Source organism: Trachemys scripta, chromosome 4 (genome assembly GCF_013100865.1).
Source record: "Trachemys scripta elegans isolate TJP31775 chromosome 4, CAS_Tse_1.0, whole genome shotgun sequence".
NCBI classification, from domain to species: domain Eukaryota; kingdom Metazoa; phylum Chordata; order Testudines; family Emydidae; genus Trachemys; species Trachemys scripta.
In genome coordinates, this window is record NC_048301.1 from 120,511,638 (window position 1) to 120,525,071 (window position 13,434).

Here is a 13,434-nt window from a genome sequence, read left to right on the forward strand (position 1 = left end):
GTGTGGCCGTGCAGGCACACACCTTAGAGGGAACACAGGTGAGGCGTGAGCTTGCTGGGCTCCCCCAGATTCCTCCATGCTAACCAAAGTTCCTATGAAATTCAATGAGCTGAGGCTCCAGCTCTTTCCCCTTTCTCCTAGGTGGATTATTTCTGCACAAAGGAGAACAGGCTCTTTCATTAGGAAGCTGTTTCTCTAGGAGTTTTAAACAGGTTGTTCCAGAAGAGTACATTTTTCCTTCTAGCAATCAATTTGTCATTCTTAAAGACAGTTAGCGTCACCCGCCAGCAGAGGTAACTATACACCCAGCTCTGAAATTTGGATTAATTACGTTAGTGCAAGGTGGGCATGCATTACAGTCCTTTCCGGGATAAGCAGCTTGAGTGGCAAACACAGCAAGATAGGAAGCCTTGATTTTTGACTTTTACATTTAAATGGATTAAACAAATTAAGAACAGTTTTAGCCTTAATCAGCATTTAGCATTATACAGGTTATGAAAAGAACGGTTACTTACCTTCTAGTAATGTGGTTCTTCGTGATGTGTCATGCACAGCCATTCTGCTCTTGGTGCATATGTGGCCGATATAAACAAGATCAGATTCTTTTAGCCGGTAGTGTCCTCTGAGGCTACCCGTGCACCCTAATGTTCTTGCATCCCCATGCCAGATAAAGAGCAGAGCAGGCCCAATCTTCCCCACTTCCTTCGCCAATACAGAATCCCAGAGGAATAGGAATCCACAGTAATGGAGAAGGAGGGTGTGTTGTGGAACCCATGTGGACAACACAAGAGCCAGTTACAGTATGGTAAGTAACCCTTTTCAGACATTGGTCCACATGGATGCACTTTTGGGGACTCAAACCAAAAGTTAGGCGTTTCCTTGGCAGGGTGGGTAATAGGACTCATACTTAGATAATGACTGTAAGACAACCCTATCAAAGCAGGCATCCAATCCGGCAGCCTCTACCAAGGAATACTATATTGTAAGTGTGGGGACTGAACTCCAAGTAGCTGCCCTAAAGATTTTAGAAATAGGAACAGTCTTCAAACACGAGAAAGACTGGAGAGGGGGGGGGGGGGGGAGGAGGAAGGAACGCAAGTTTTAAAAAAAAAATCTAGGCTTTGAAGGGTGGCAAAGTACAGTATGGCCCTGAATAGGAGTAGGATGTACAGATTCTGCTCCCAGATGGACCCTCGGAAATATTCCACATTGTTTCAAGGCTAGTCAGCAGTTCACTAGTGCTGAAATGAGCAGTCAAGGGCAATAGCTAGGGCCACTGCTGAAAAGGATCCAGGGATTACTGCTGACTCATTCAATTTGCAAGCCAAGAATACTATGTCCAGTTCCGGTGGTCACAATTAAAGAACGGTGGTAAATTGGAGAGGGCTCAGAGAAGAGCCATGAGAATGATTAAAAGGAGGAGAAAACACGCCTCAGTGATGACTCAAAGAGCTCAACCTATTTAGCTTTACAAAGAAGGTGGGGTGTCTTGATTAGAGAGTAACTACATGGGAAACATTTAATAATGGGGTCTTCAATCTAACAGAAAAAAGTTTTAACATGATCCAATCGCTGTAAGTTGAAGCTAGACAGATTCAGGCTGGAAATAAGGTACATTTTTAACAGTGAACATAATTAACAATTGGAACAATTTACCATAGGTCATGGTGGACTTTTAGAAAAGAAACCAAATCTTGATTTTAAGAGCTTGGCTCTAGGAATTATTCTGGGGCAAGTTCTATTGCCTGTGTTATACCTGAGGTCCGACTAGATGATCATAATCGCCTCTTCTGCCCTTGTAATCTATGAATAGGGCAAGGGCTGTTATAAAGAGGACGGTGATCAATTGTTCTCCACTGAAGGTAGGACAAGAAGTAATGGGATTGAATCTGCGGCAAAGGAGATTTAGGTTAGATATCAGGGGGAAAAAATTAAACTATAAAAGGGCAGAAAAGTTCTGGAACAGGCTTCCAAGGGGGGCTGGGGAATCCCCACCATTGGATAGTTTTTAAGAACAGGTTGGACATTAACTGGTCAGGGATAGGTTAGGTTTATTTGCTCCTGCCTCAGAGGGGCTAGACTTGATGACCTCTTCAGGTCCCTTCCAGCCCTACATTTCTAAGATTCTATGAGGCCATGTGTCTCAAGAGTCCGAGAGGCCAGTCTTGCTGATGTTCTTGAGTGATCTTGATAAACCTCGAACAACTTAATCTCTGTAAGGTAAGCTCTCACTGACCTGGAATCTAACATGGCTACTATGAGTGCTAAGTTTTGAGTGTATATGGATTTCTCTTGGACTTTGAGGCCCCAAATGGTAAATTTAAGGTTATTTGAATTGGTCACATGTTGGAGGTGGGGGAGATCTTCCTTGAATCAGTCACTCAAGGTATATAGGTAGATCTGGATCCCTCGTCTCCTTATATGAGCTACCATCAGCTGTTTGGCAGATGTGAACATCCTCAGTGCCATGGAAGACCAAAGGGCAGGATCCCACACTGGTAATGAGGTGTTCCTACCAGGAATCTAATTCATCTTACCCACAGGAAATAACCTTACTGTAAAAATAGAGGAGTTCTGCAGGTCGAGAGCTCTGAACCAATCTTGTGGAGGGAATTATGGAGGCTAGAGTCACCATCCTGAAATTGAAACAGCAGATGAAGGTGTTGAAACAAAGATCCAGAATGGGAGGCCAATCCCCTTTTCTGTAATAAGTAATGGGAATAAAGACCCTTGCCCCTGACTACCAAGATCACCTCTTCCACTGCTTAGTTGTAGAAGTCCACTGTTTTAACAGAATCTTAGGAGAAGGATCCATGAAAAGGGATGAGAAATGGGGATAAGAAGTAGGAAGGGATTGTAATTGGCTTGGTTACAATTCCTTGGACCCACAGGTCTGAGATGACTGAATCCAGATTTCTCAAAAATAAGAGGTGGTTGCCACAGGGGGCAGAAGTGACTAGATCCTCTGGAGGTTCTGCTAGGCTCATGACAACTGTGTCAAACTGAATGCCAGGGGAAAGACATTGTGAAGCACTAGAGAAAGTCAGTCACTGTTGCTGAAACCTCTACTTTCTCAGCAACTGAGGTCTCTTGAGGCTGGTAATAGTAATCAGCAGAGAAATAGTGCCCGAAAGTCTAGTCTTGCTTGCCTCTTTCTTGGGGCCGAGAGGCCCAGGGAGCACAGAATGGCCCTAGATCCTTCAAGAAATGTATGGCCTCATCCCCCTTTGGATTAAGGAATTTGTTGCCATCAAAGAGAAGACCGTCAGTTGTTTGAACCTCCTTGGGAATCCCTGATGATCAGAGCCAGGGAGTTCTCATGGCCACCAACATAACCATAGTATGTGGTGTTGTGTCGGCCACATCTGGCACAGCATGTAAAGACATGTGGGGTATCAACTGTCCTTCAGACAAATAGTCTTTAGTTACTCTTGGTGTTGAGGTAGCCTGTTCACATACTGAGACAGCTGAACAGGAGAGCTTTGTAATCAGTGACATCTGGAGGCTAGTACATAAAGAGGTTGCATGTCCAACAGGTCCAGTCTCTGGGTCTCACACCCTAGGTGTAGGGTTGGAAAGCCACTCCTGCTATGACTTTTCTTGGACCACAGCTATCACAAACAACCCTGGTAAGAGGTGACAATACAAGTACTCAAATACCCTTGTAGAGACTTGACGCCTCCTGTCAGCTCACTTTGATATGGGCAGAATGGACACTGGCTTGTGCCACAGGTTTTCTGAAGGCTCTAACAGTCATTTATAGGAATGGCAGGGTGAAAGATGTCCTTGAATCTGAGGTTTCTTCTGCACCACTTCCAGAAATATATCTAGAGTGCCTGCCATGTGCTTAATGGTGAGGTCCTGAAACACCTTGAAACCAGTCAAAGGAAAGGAGCTGAGGGATACTTACTGCCCGGTTGGAACAGGATAAGGAAGTGGCAGCAGGGACAAGTTCTTCCCCTTCTAGATGTTGTTCCTCTTCACTCCCCTCCTTCTGCAGTCTCAGATCCTGGAAAGGCATTAGCTGACCTGGCTGTGATGGTTTATTTTGCCTCTTTGGGGACGGTGAACCTACCCTAGAAGGGGCTGATGATGCAGGCTTATGTGACTATGGCTGCATCCCACCCTCCCACAGCATCCAGTACGGCCCAGGGAAGTACCACATGATCATCCTGAGAGTCCTAGGATAGCAGGAAACTTGGAGACTCCAGTACCAGGCCCAGTGAAAACTCACCTAGTAGGTTGGGTACCAAAGGCTCAATATCAAGAGACATGGTTTGCAGGTCCACTGGATACCATTGGTGCTCTTAACAGTTGATATGAGGATGCCAGAGGGACCCTTCTTTAGCCGTTGGGTGCCCCTTCACTGTTGAGAGGCCTAGAAGAATCTTGTGCTTTAACTCTTGTCGATTATGGCAAAATCCTTTTCGCTGGCCTTGACAAATGTAATCTTGCCCTATTCATATCCATTCAGAATGCTGCTGCAAAGATCATTTTCCTAGCCTGTCACTTTGCCAATATTGCTTCTCTTTGCATCTTTACTGGCTCCCCTTCTCTATGGATCAAATGTAACCTGCTTGTTGTCATCTTAAAGACTCTTCACAGTCTATCCCTGCCTTATCTCTGTCTTATTCATCTAGATACCTCAACTCTGATTGGCCTATGGTACCAGTCTCTCCCCACCTATTTGTAAAGTTTTCAAAACAAGCAAGCAATTTCATCCTTTCTCCCATGCTGTCCCTTGTGCTTAGGAGAAGCTCCCCATAAGCATCCACAAAGCTACCTTATTATCCTCCAGCTGCCGTGATGCCTCTGAAAAACTTGAGGATGGTTAGACCACTGATGCACAACTGCCTATTATGCTTACCAACATTGTCCTGTTTTCTTGTACTCTTCCCCAGACCCTGTCTATATCCAGCTGCTGTCCCTTGTCCTATACGTTGATTGTGAATCTTTGCAGCACGGACTGTCTTTGTACAGCACCTAGCACCATACTGTCCTGGTCTAAGACTAGGACTTGTAAACACCACAGTGATATAAATAACTTGCTCAGTAGGGATAGGTGACCTACACTTCAGCTCAACTCTGGCGTGGCGCTCCTTCCTACCTCAGAGGTTGAAGCTGGAATGGGTGCAGATGCTGGGTCTCTTGGTTGAAAGCCCAGGGGCTTGGGGTGGAATCGCTCTTCACCGAGGTGTTCAAGGAAGACTGAGGTCTAGCTGCATCCTTCCTTTCACTGTCCAGGAAAGCTTCCACAGAACACTCCAGGAGGAACCATTTTCAGCAGGTTTTTTTTCCAGTTCTTTGAGTCACTCAGATCTACATATATACGACACATTGCCCGCAGTAGAATGCTCTCCCAAAATAGGCACCAGGTGCCCATTAAGTGGCACTGAGGTTTGGCACAGAGGGGCAGATTTTAAATCCTGGAGATTTCACTTTGGCTATTTTGTTAGAGCCCTTGTACAGAGGGGAAGGTTTCTGTCCTAAAAACCTGAAGCTGATTAAAATAAGGATTTTTTGTGTACTGCCAACTGGCAACAAGCCTAACACACAACTACATACACACAGAAGCAAGTGGATACTGCAGAAGTTTCATCTCATTGCTATCAGAATAAAAAGGAATTAAGATAGCTGGGCCTACTGCCCCCCCCTTTACATCCTTCGATGGAGATGTGTATGTTCAAGGACATTAGAGCACAGGCACTGTCCCCAATGGGTACCGCTGGCAAAAAAGAATCTGATCTCATGTATCTGGGGTACATGTGCACCAAGAATGCAAATCATATGGATAATACATCTTGAAGAATCACGATTCAATTACCATTATTTCTAGACACTTATGTAGAGTAATTCTGCACACTAGGCTATTATCGTAAGAGTGTACCTTTGAGTTATCCGGTCCCCTTGGTTGACGAAGAACTGTTAGGCGAGGAGCACTGGCATCATCTAAAGTAATGCTCTTTAAACGATTAACAAGTCTATCAGGACGCGGAGCAGCAACAGCCTTTGCGCCTTCACTGTAACAGAAATGGAGCTAGTTACTTGGAGCAGCAGCCATTCCCTGGACAATGTGCTAACATTTGGGAAGAAGGCACATGACATGACAGGGAATTGGATAATTTGTACCAAGACAAAAAGGAAATTGAGACTAAAGAACTCATCTTATTTTGAAATGGGGTTTCTGGAAAGTATGTTATACCAGCCTCAAGGTCCTAGGATAACTACTGCTGTCTCTGGATTCTCAGATGGCAGCAGGGGACCACAGAGCTTTATCCTCTACAACTAGCCAGAAAGCTACAATCTTTCTTCTCAATGCAAACCTTCAACAGTCAGCCCATGTGTTTGTCACATCCCAATTAAGCTTAATGCCAGTGCTCAGGAACCATTGATATGCTGTAGTACAACATGCCAACAACTCTCCAGAATCTCTGGAAAAAACAACTGGCTGTTACAGTTGCAGAGATTACCTCAAAAACGTAAAACGCATGAGTCTCCAGAGCTTGGAGCAATAGCTCTGACTAGCATGAGATACCTATTCATCTCAGAAGGGGTTAGTGCAGATGCCCAGTGATCTTGATATTTAACGTAATTCCTCACATAAGAATTAGGGGGGTATGTAAATTTTGCACACAGTCAAAGTCATAGGTCCCCAGAGCCAATGGCTCCTCAGGCTGATGCAGTTAAGGCACATCAATTTCATGGCCAATGGTACAGGAATCACATCCAACCACCTTTGACTGCCCTCACAATGGATCAGGTAGCCATATTGAAGCCAGGTGAACTGGAGGCAGGCTCTCACAGTAGGGGGTTAAGCGAGTCAAACCCATGACCTTCAGAATTGTAGTTGAGCGCCATAACCACTCAGCCACTACACCGCTGTATGCAGAGCTTGGAAAAAGCACCACTCCCCACCCTAGCCTGGCTGCTCCTTAATGCCCTTCTCTTTAGGAATATGCTTGAAATACATCTGGAAGATCCAGCAGAAAGCCTGAATTGCCTGCTTCCTGAGTGGGGCAGGCCACTGTGACTGCACAACTCCTACATTCGAGTCATTACATTGGACTCTCAATACTTGAAGTTAATTGAAAAACAATTGTCTGGGACCTAGTTATCTAAGATTGACTGGCCCATACCTCTCACAGCATTTAAGAATAGCTGGGAGGCTCTTGCTGTCAGCTTCTTTGTTAAACATTTTGCAAATGGTGGCAGTGTTCTCCCTGGTGGGCCCCTCGCTTGAGTGTGACAGAAACAAAGGCTATTAGCTCTAACTCAAATGCAAGAAGCTTTTTGATTTAGCCTTTTCCCATTTTTGAGAGTGACCACATGGCTTTAAAGTTTGTGTGTGCCTAGCTACTACTGCAAAAGGCTTTTTAAAGTAAAACTGATGTATTAATGGTCAGCTATTAAAAAAAATCAAAGCAATTTATTCAAACATCTACAAATCTCTACCTTGATTTGTGCACTCTTAGCCAGCACAGGGCAGGAAAGTATTTCTTCTCTCTGTGTTCTACACTTGCTTCAGGGTGATTTCTCCCTCAGTTTGGCATAGTTTTCAAAAGTTCCCTCAGTGCATAACACTCAATTTTCCAAAGCACCCAAAGTTGGCTGCCTGCCATATTTTCTTGCCATTAAATGTCTACCAGTAAGGGATTAGTGGAAAGAAGTTTATAACACAAGTGTGCAGCCTCTAAATACAGCAGAGCTACAATGAAGTTTTTTGAATATCAGTAAAATGCTAGTCATAAGCTTTGACTCCAACCCTTGTTGAACTGCCACACATTTTGCATATGTTGTATGCAATGCTGTTGTAGTTATGGTGGTCTCAGGGTATTGGAGACAAGGTGGTTTACCTGGACCAACTTCTGTTGATAAGAGAAGCTCCGTAAGATTGAAGAGCTTTCAAACTTATGCAGCTTGTCTCTTACCAACAGAAGTTGGTCCAATAAAAGATATTACCTCATCCACCTTGTCTCATACTTCACAGAGCCCTGTGGCACATTCTAGTAAATATTGACTTCTAATTTAATTATTTTACTTGGTTTACCTGTGCTTCCCATTGTAAATTACAATACTAATCCTTTCAATAGGCAGGAATGCTGCTGTCCATCCGGTGGCTATTAAGAACAGGATTTATACAATATGTTTGATAACACAGGAGGCAGTCATTTACCAAATATACCCAGTTAACACAAAGCACATTAAGGTCTGTCATGTAAAACAAGCATCACTTTCCCACACAGGAAACTTTGTGCTTTTTCCCCCCAAATGCAGATATTTGGGTATTTGTTCCTGATTAAACCAGATAATCCCAATTCCTCACCAGACACGCCATACGTTACAGGCACTGCATTTCCCTGTGCGCTGATTCAGGATCACTGAGAACTCTACTTCATCTCCAGCCTGCAGCTCTACACCATCTTGAACTTCTTTCACATGAAAAAAGAGCTTTTTGCTGTCACCCACTTCATAGTTAATGAATCCAAACTGAAAAACAGCAGTGCAATTTAGTTCATTTATGTCATTTCAAATGGACACACTATTGCATTTCAACTCCACTTTTATATGTTGTATTAAAAAGGGACAGAATATAGGCAAGGTTTTCAAAAATGGATGCCTGACATCAGGCTTCTAAATCCATATTTAGACACCTATTAAGCCAAAGGGCACGGTTAGTGTTGCAGCATCATTTTTGGAAGTCAGGCCTCTTATGGTCCGAAATATGGCCTTAGAAGCTTAACTTTTATGTATTCGTTTTTAAAATCGTGGCCTAATACGGATACTGTCATCTTTCTTTTTGGGAACACTTATGTGGAATACTGAGTTAAACTGCAGACACTCAGTCTCAGAAGTCTGATAGCAGAAAGGGTCCAGAGAAAGCAAATGAAAGGAGGCAGGAGGTAATATATTCAACTCTTTTGAAAGTATACACAATAAGTGGCCAAAAACCTCCATCAGGTGCTCCTAACGACTCTTAATACAAGAAGCGAATGCCCCGTGAAATTAAGGTGGCAACATATTCCATCCTTCCACCTCCTGCACTCAGCTCTTCCCAAGCAGATTGTGGATTTTACTGCCACAAGATACTTGCACACAGAAAGTTTAGTAGAAAAATAAAAAAGGATTAGACATTTATACGAATAATCTATTGGCAGTGACATTAGCTAGGATAAAAACTGAAGGGATATCAGCCCTTATATTTCAGGACACAGCTACGACTAACTACTTGAGGTTGGAACAGACTTCTCCCATAAGAAAAACATCATGCATATCAAATGATTTGAAAGCTTATTTCCAAGATGAGGTAGGATATGGGACTGTCCAGTGGTGCTGTTACCATGGATGTGGGTATGAACAATGACACCATCAACATGTTAAAGACCACTTTGAATTGTTTGCATTAATTTGTGTTAAATTACTATGTATTATTTCAAGACAATGGATTTCTTTGGGACCTGAAAGCAACAATCTAAAAGCTAAACATAGCCAAAAGTTTGTACAGGTATCACTGAAATGTAATAGTGCTGGTGACATTTCTAGTTATCAGTCATGTGCATATGGGATACCAGTCTTCACTGCCTTGGAATGTACACAGTTCTGTGCAGGGAAGACTTAACTACAGATAATTAGTTGATTGTGCCTAAACAGTAGCATCACTGCAAAAATAAACTCCTGCAGAAGCTCAAATGCTATTGGACCCTTGAAGAACATAGAAAGTAGATCATCCACATTTTTTTCACCCATGTTGCAATGGTGATCCAATATCTGGTTTGCCTATGTGTGAAGGCATCCAAATCTTTGTTCGCCAAGATGCTCTTCTACAATGCTCTCAGAACGGTCCTCACATGGGGAGAGTTTGGCCAGTGATTTGTCCTCTTTGATGGACAGATTGAGGTGCAAGCAATTCAGGTCTCTGTGGAGCTCCTTCTCTCTCTTTCTGGTCATGCAGCACTGCTACCAACATCCTTGCTGCAGAAATTGTGGCTGAGTTGTGCTCTCCCCCAATTTGGTAGATCTCTGAAGCAGTGAGCTCCATTTGTTCTGACAACATTAAAAAGGTTCCCTCCCCTCCCCCACATATAGCAAATAGGGGTAACCGTCACATCGCTGGAGGGGCGGGGGGAAGAGGAGGAGATATGCTCCTATACTCAGGTGCATTTTGAACCATGTAGTCAGAAATTTTTACAAGCGACTGCTTGCTGGTTGCCACTTTAGTTTAGAAACTTTCTATGGAGGCACAGGGCATTCGCCAGTCAAGCTATTTGTTGCATCCAATCTTAGAACCTATCCAGTGCAGTCTTTCCAAAGTTTTCAGAGTTACTGTTGTCATATTTGTCAAAGATTTTGATTACAGAATTAGCTTTGTCAAATCCTGTTAGGACCTACCTCAAGTACTCAGCAGCCAATTCAGTGAAAGCGTGGAATGAGTCTCCAGCCATTTGTATGACAGCCATGGGCATTTCTAATGTACACCGTGGTTTCTTTGTTGCATGCTCTTAGCTCTTGAATTTTCAGCTTGAGCTTCCAGGTGATGCCCTAATTCAGTTTAGTCTGACCTTTTAAGGGCTTGTCTACACTTAGAGCACTGCACCATGCTGCACCACTGTAGCGCTTAGTGGAGACCCTACCGACACAGACAGAAGAGATTCTCCCATCAATGTACATATTCCACCTCCACAAGAGGCGATAGCTATGTCAATAGGAGAAGCCCTCCCATCAACACAGCACTGTCTACACCAGGGGTTAGGTCAGTATAACTATGTTGCTCTGAAAACGCTACACCCTCCACCCCGAATGACAGTTATACCAATGTAAGTTGGTAGTGTTGACCAAGCTTAAGTGTTCCATCAGCATGGAAGAGGGGCAGCGGCACAGGTCAGACTGTGTGACTAACAGTTGCCATGGAAACATTATCTCTGCATCTTGTGAAGGACAAGGCTCTGTGGAAAACAAATTTCTGGACTGACAGCTGCTGTGATTAAGTCCTTTGCTTGCCAGACTTAAATTCAGTCATCTTGGCCATGCCAGCAAAGTGTTTTAATGACAGATTTATTGACTGGGCTGAAGAAGTAGTGTGTCCCATCAGAATCAAGTACACCTCTCACAAATCTCTATTTGTTCTTCAACATCTGGTATTTTCAGTAGAGACTGTTGTAAATCTGAGGTTACATGCAGTCCAGTACATAAGTTAATAAGCACCTCTGGATGGGATTCAGAGTCAAATGGGTTTGTCATATTGTTGGTGACATGGCTGGTCAAGAACTGTACCATGCTCTTCATCCCTCTTCAGTGCAAAGGTAAGAACTTGTTTGTGGACTGTCCTCACTACTTCTTGTTAGGCCACTTCTCTCATACCTTTTGCACATTCATAGTATGAAGTTGTGTACTGTCATTTCCAACACTAATGACTTGTGCATAAATGTCAATTAAAAAGCTAGTTTCTAGAATATTTTAAAGACTAGTACTACACGCCTAGGCAAATTACAAATAAAAACCTAGCAAACAGGCTAGAAACTACATTGTATGTACAAAGCTTACAAATGGAGAAAAATTACATTAGGAATTATCACATTTACATCTATTCATTATGCAGTACAAAATTAGGGTGCACAACCTATAGCTACTGGTGCACAATCTTAATTGTGAGACTGATCTGCTCAGCATATGTCAACTGAAAATATAATCACTGTACAATATTCTGACAACTAAGATGTGATATGAAAACAGTTCATGTTAACATTTGCAGTATTCTATTTGCCATTTTTGCCACATGCTAAAGTTCCTTTCTGGAAAAAAAATACCTGTCCTTGCAAAACCAATACAAATCTTTCAATACACCATTCTTTGGTAGCTTTGATCACCACACACATTAAAGTACTGAAATTAATATCAACAATAAACTGCAATCCATCATGTTGGAGTGTTTCTGGAACTGTGCACAAAGTCACTCATTTTGGGTACCATTGTTTCATCTTCCCCAGAAGCTTATGGCACCACTTAACAGCTCTACATATTACCTCATCTAAACATACCCAAAATAAGCTTTCAAATGATACATGATGTGGGTGTGTAGTGTGGGTACATTAAACTCCAAAAATACGGCTCTTTTTAGAGAATTGCCGCATGCCTACTGAGGCTGAATGATGCAAGCTTCCATGACTCCTTGACATAGGGAACTGTGACTGGGCACATGGGATAACAGAACAAATGTTGCTATGTAATTTTGTTTTCCTTCAAAATTCAAGTCCCAGTATTTCAGATCTTCACAAGTTAGAACCATTTGACGGTCACTCATGTAGTAGTTAGGAAGTCTTTCCTAATACAAAAACTAACTACCCTCATAATTAAGTTCTGGAATTTGTTGACTGGGAGGCTTCCAAGGGAGGCTCTGGAATCCCCATCATTGGGAATTTAAGAATAGATAGGACAAACATCTGTTGGGGATGGTCTAGGTTTACTTAGTCCTGCCTCAATGTGGGGGCTGGACTTCATGATCTCTCAAGGCCCTTTCCACCCCTGTATTTCTAGGATTATGTGAAAACTCTTGTCTCAAAGAAGAATCCACTAACCTGATCTTTCACACATTCCACAGTGGCTCTGCGGAAAGGTGTAATGTTACAAGCCATCGTCTGTTCATTCTGACCAAGGACGCAGAGCTGGAACTTGACTGTCTCCCCCTTTTGCAGGCAATCGCCCTTGTTTGCCATCCCCACAATTCCAAATGGATAGACCTCTCCTTTCATCTCCCCTAGCAGAGAGGGAAGGAAAACACAGTTTAAGATCTATTTCTGTTCCTTCATGAGGAAGTATTTTGAAGTGTTTCTACATTGGACACAATGGTTTTTCTAGCTAGAAACTCGAAGAATTAAAAAGTTTACATAAGTTGCTAGTTTATAGGTTTCTACGCTACAGCCAAAGCTCATTGTCAAACTACATCAAGTGTGAGCTGAACAGACCCATTAAAAAAGTAATCTCAATTTTACAAACAGTATGTTGGCACTTTAATCAGAGAAGTGCTGAGTCAGGTTTGTTTCTACTTACCATCCTCCATGACCTCAATCATTCCCTGGTATTCAGTCTGTGTGGGATCTACACTCCGCAGGGGACGAATTACTTTACCCGTGTAGACAGTTGGATCAGCTTCCTCAGTAGCACCATTCACTGTAAAACAGACAGTACACACTGTTTAGATTACATAATTTGGAGCCTAACCCAATGAGACCTTTACCCCTGATTGGGGCCATTCGATAACACCGCAATATTACTAGCAGTTTCTGTATTCAGCCCAATACCCGAGACACACAGAATCTAGTAGAGGGATGGGCAAGTGTTAATCAAGAACCCAGAAGCTTCTAGAAACTGGATAGCAAACCAAAGAGTCAAAGTATTCTCATTCTACCCCATGACAGCCTATTCAGGAATGCTGAGTGGGTT

At 43.0% G+C, this 13,434-nt stretch overlaps 1 protein-coding gene across 5 annotated transcripts in view; it reads right to left on the reverse strand.

Moving 5' to 3' along the window:
* The window catches only part of CSDE1 (cold shock domain containing E1), a 48,094-nt gene that overhangs the window by 5,865 nt on the left and 28,795 nt on the right, over positions 1-13,434 (reverse strand). For all 5 annotated transcript variants that reach the window (XM_034767042.1, XM_034767044.1, XM_034767043.1 and 2 more), the window contains 4 exons: positions 13,042-13,161; positions 12,570-12,748; positions 8,324-8,487; positions 5,888-6,020 (listed from right to left, as the gene is read on the reverse strand). In XM_034767042.1, coding sequence (XP_034622933.1) covers positions 5,888-6,020; positions 8,324-8,487; positions 12,570-12,748; positions 13,042-13,161 — 596 coding nt within the window. The remainder of the gene's footprint in view (positions 1-5,887; positions 6,021-8,323; positions 8,488-12,569; positions 12,749-13,041; positions 13,162-13,434) is intronic.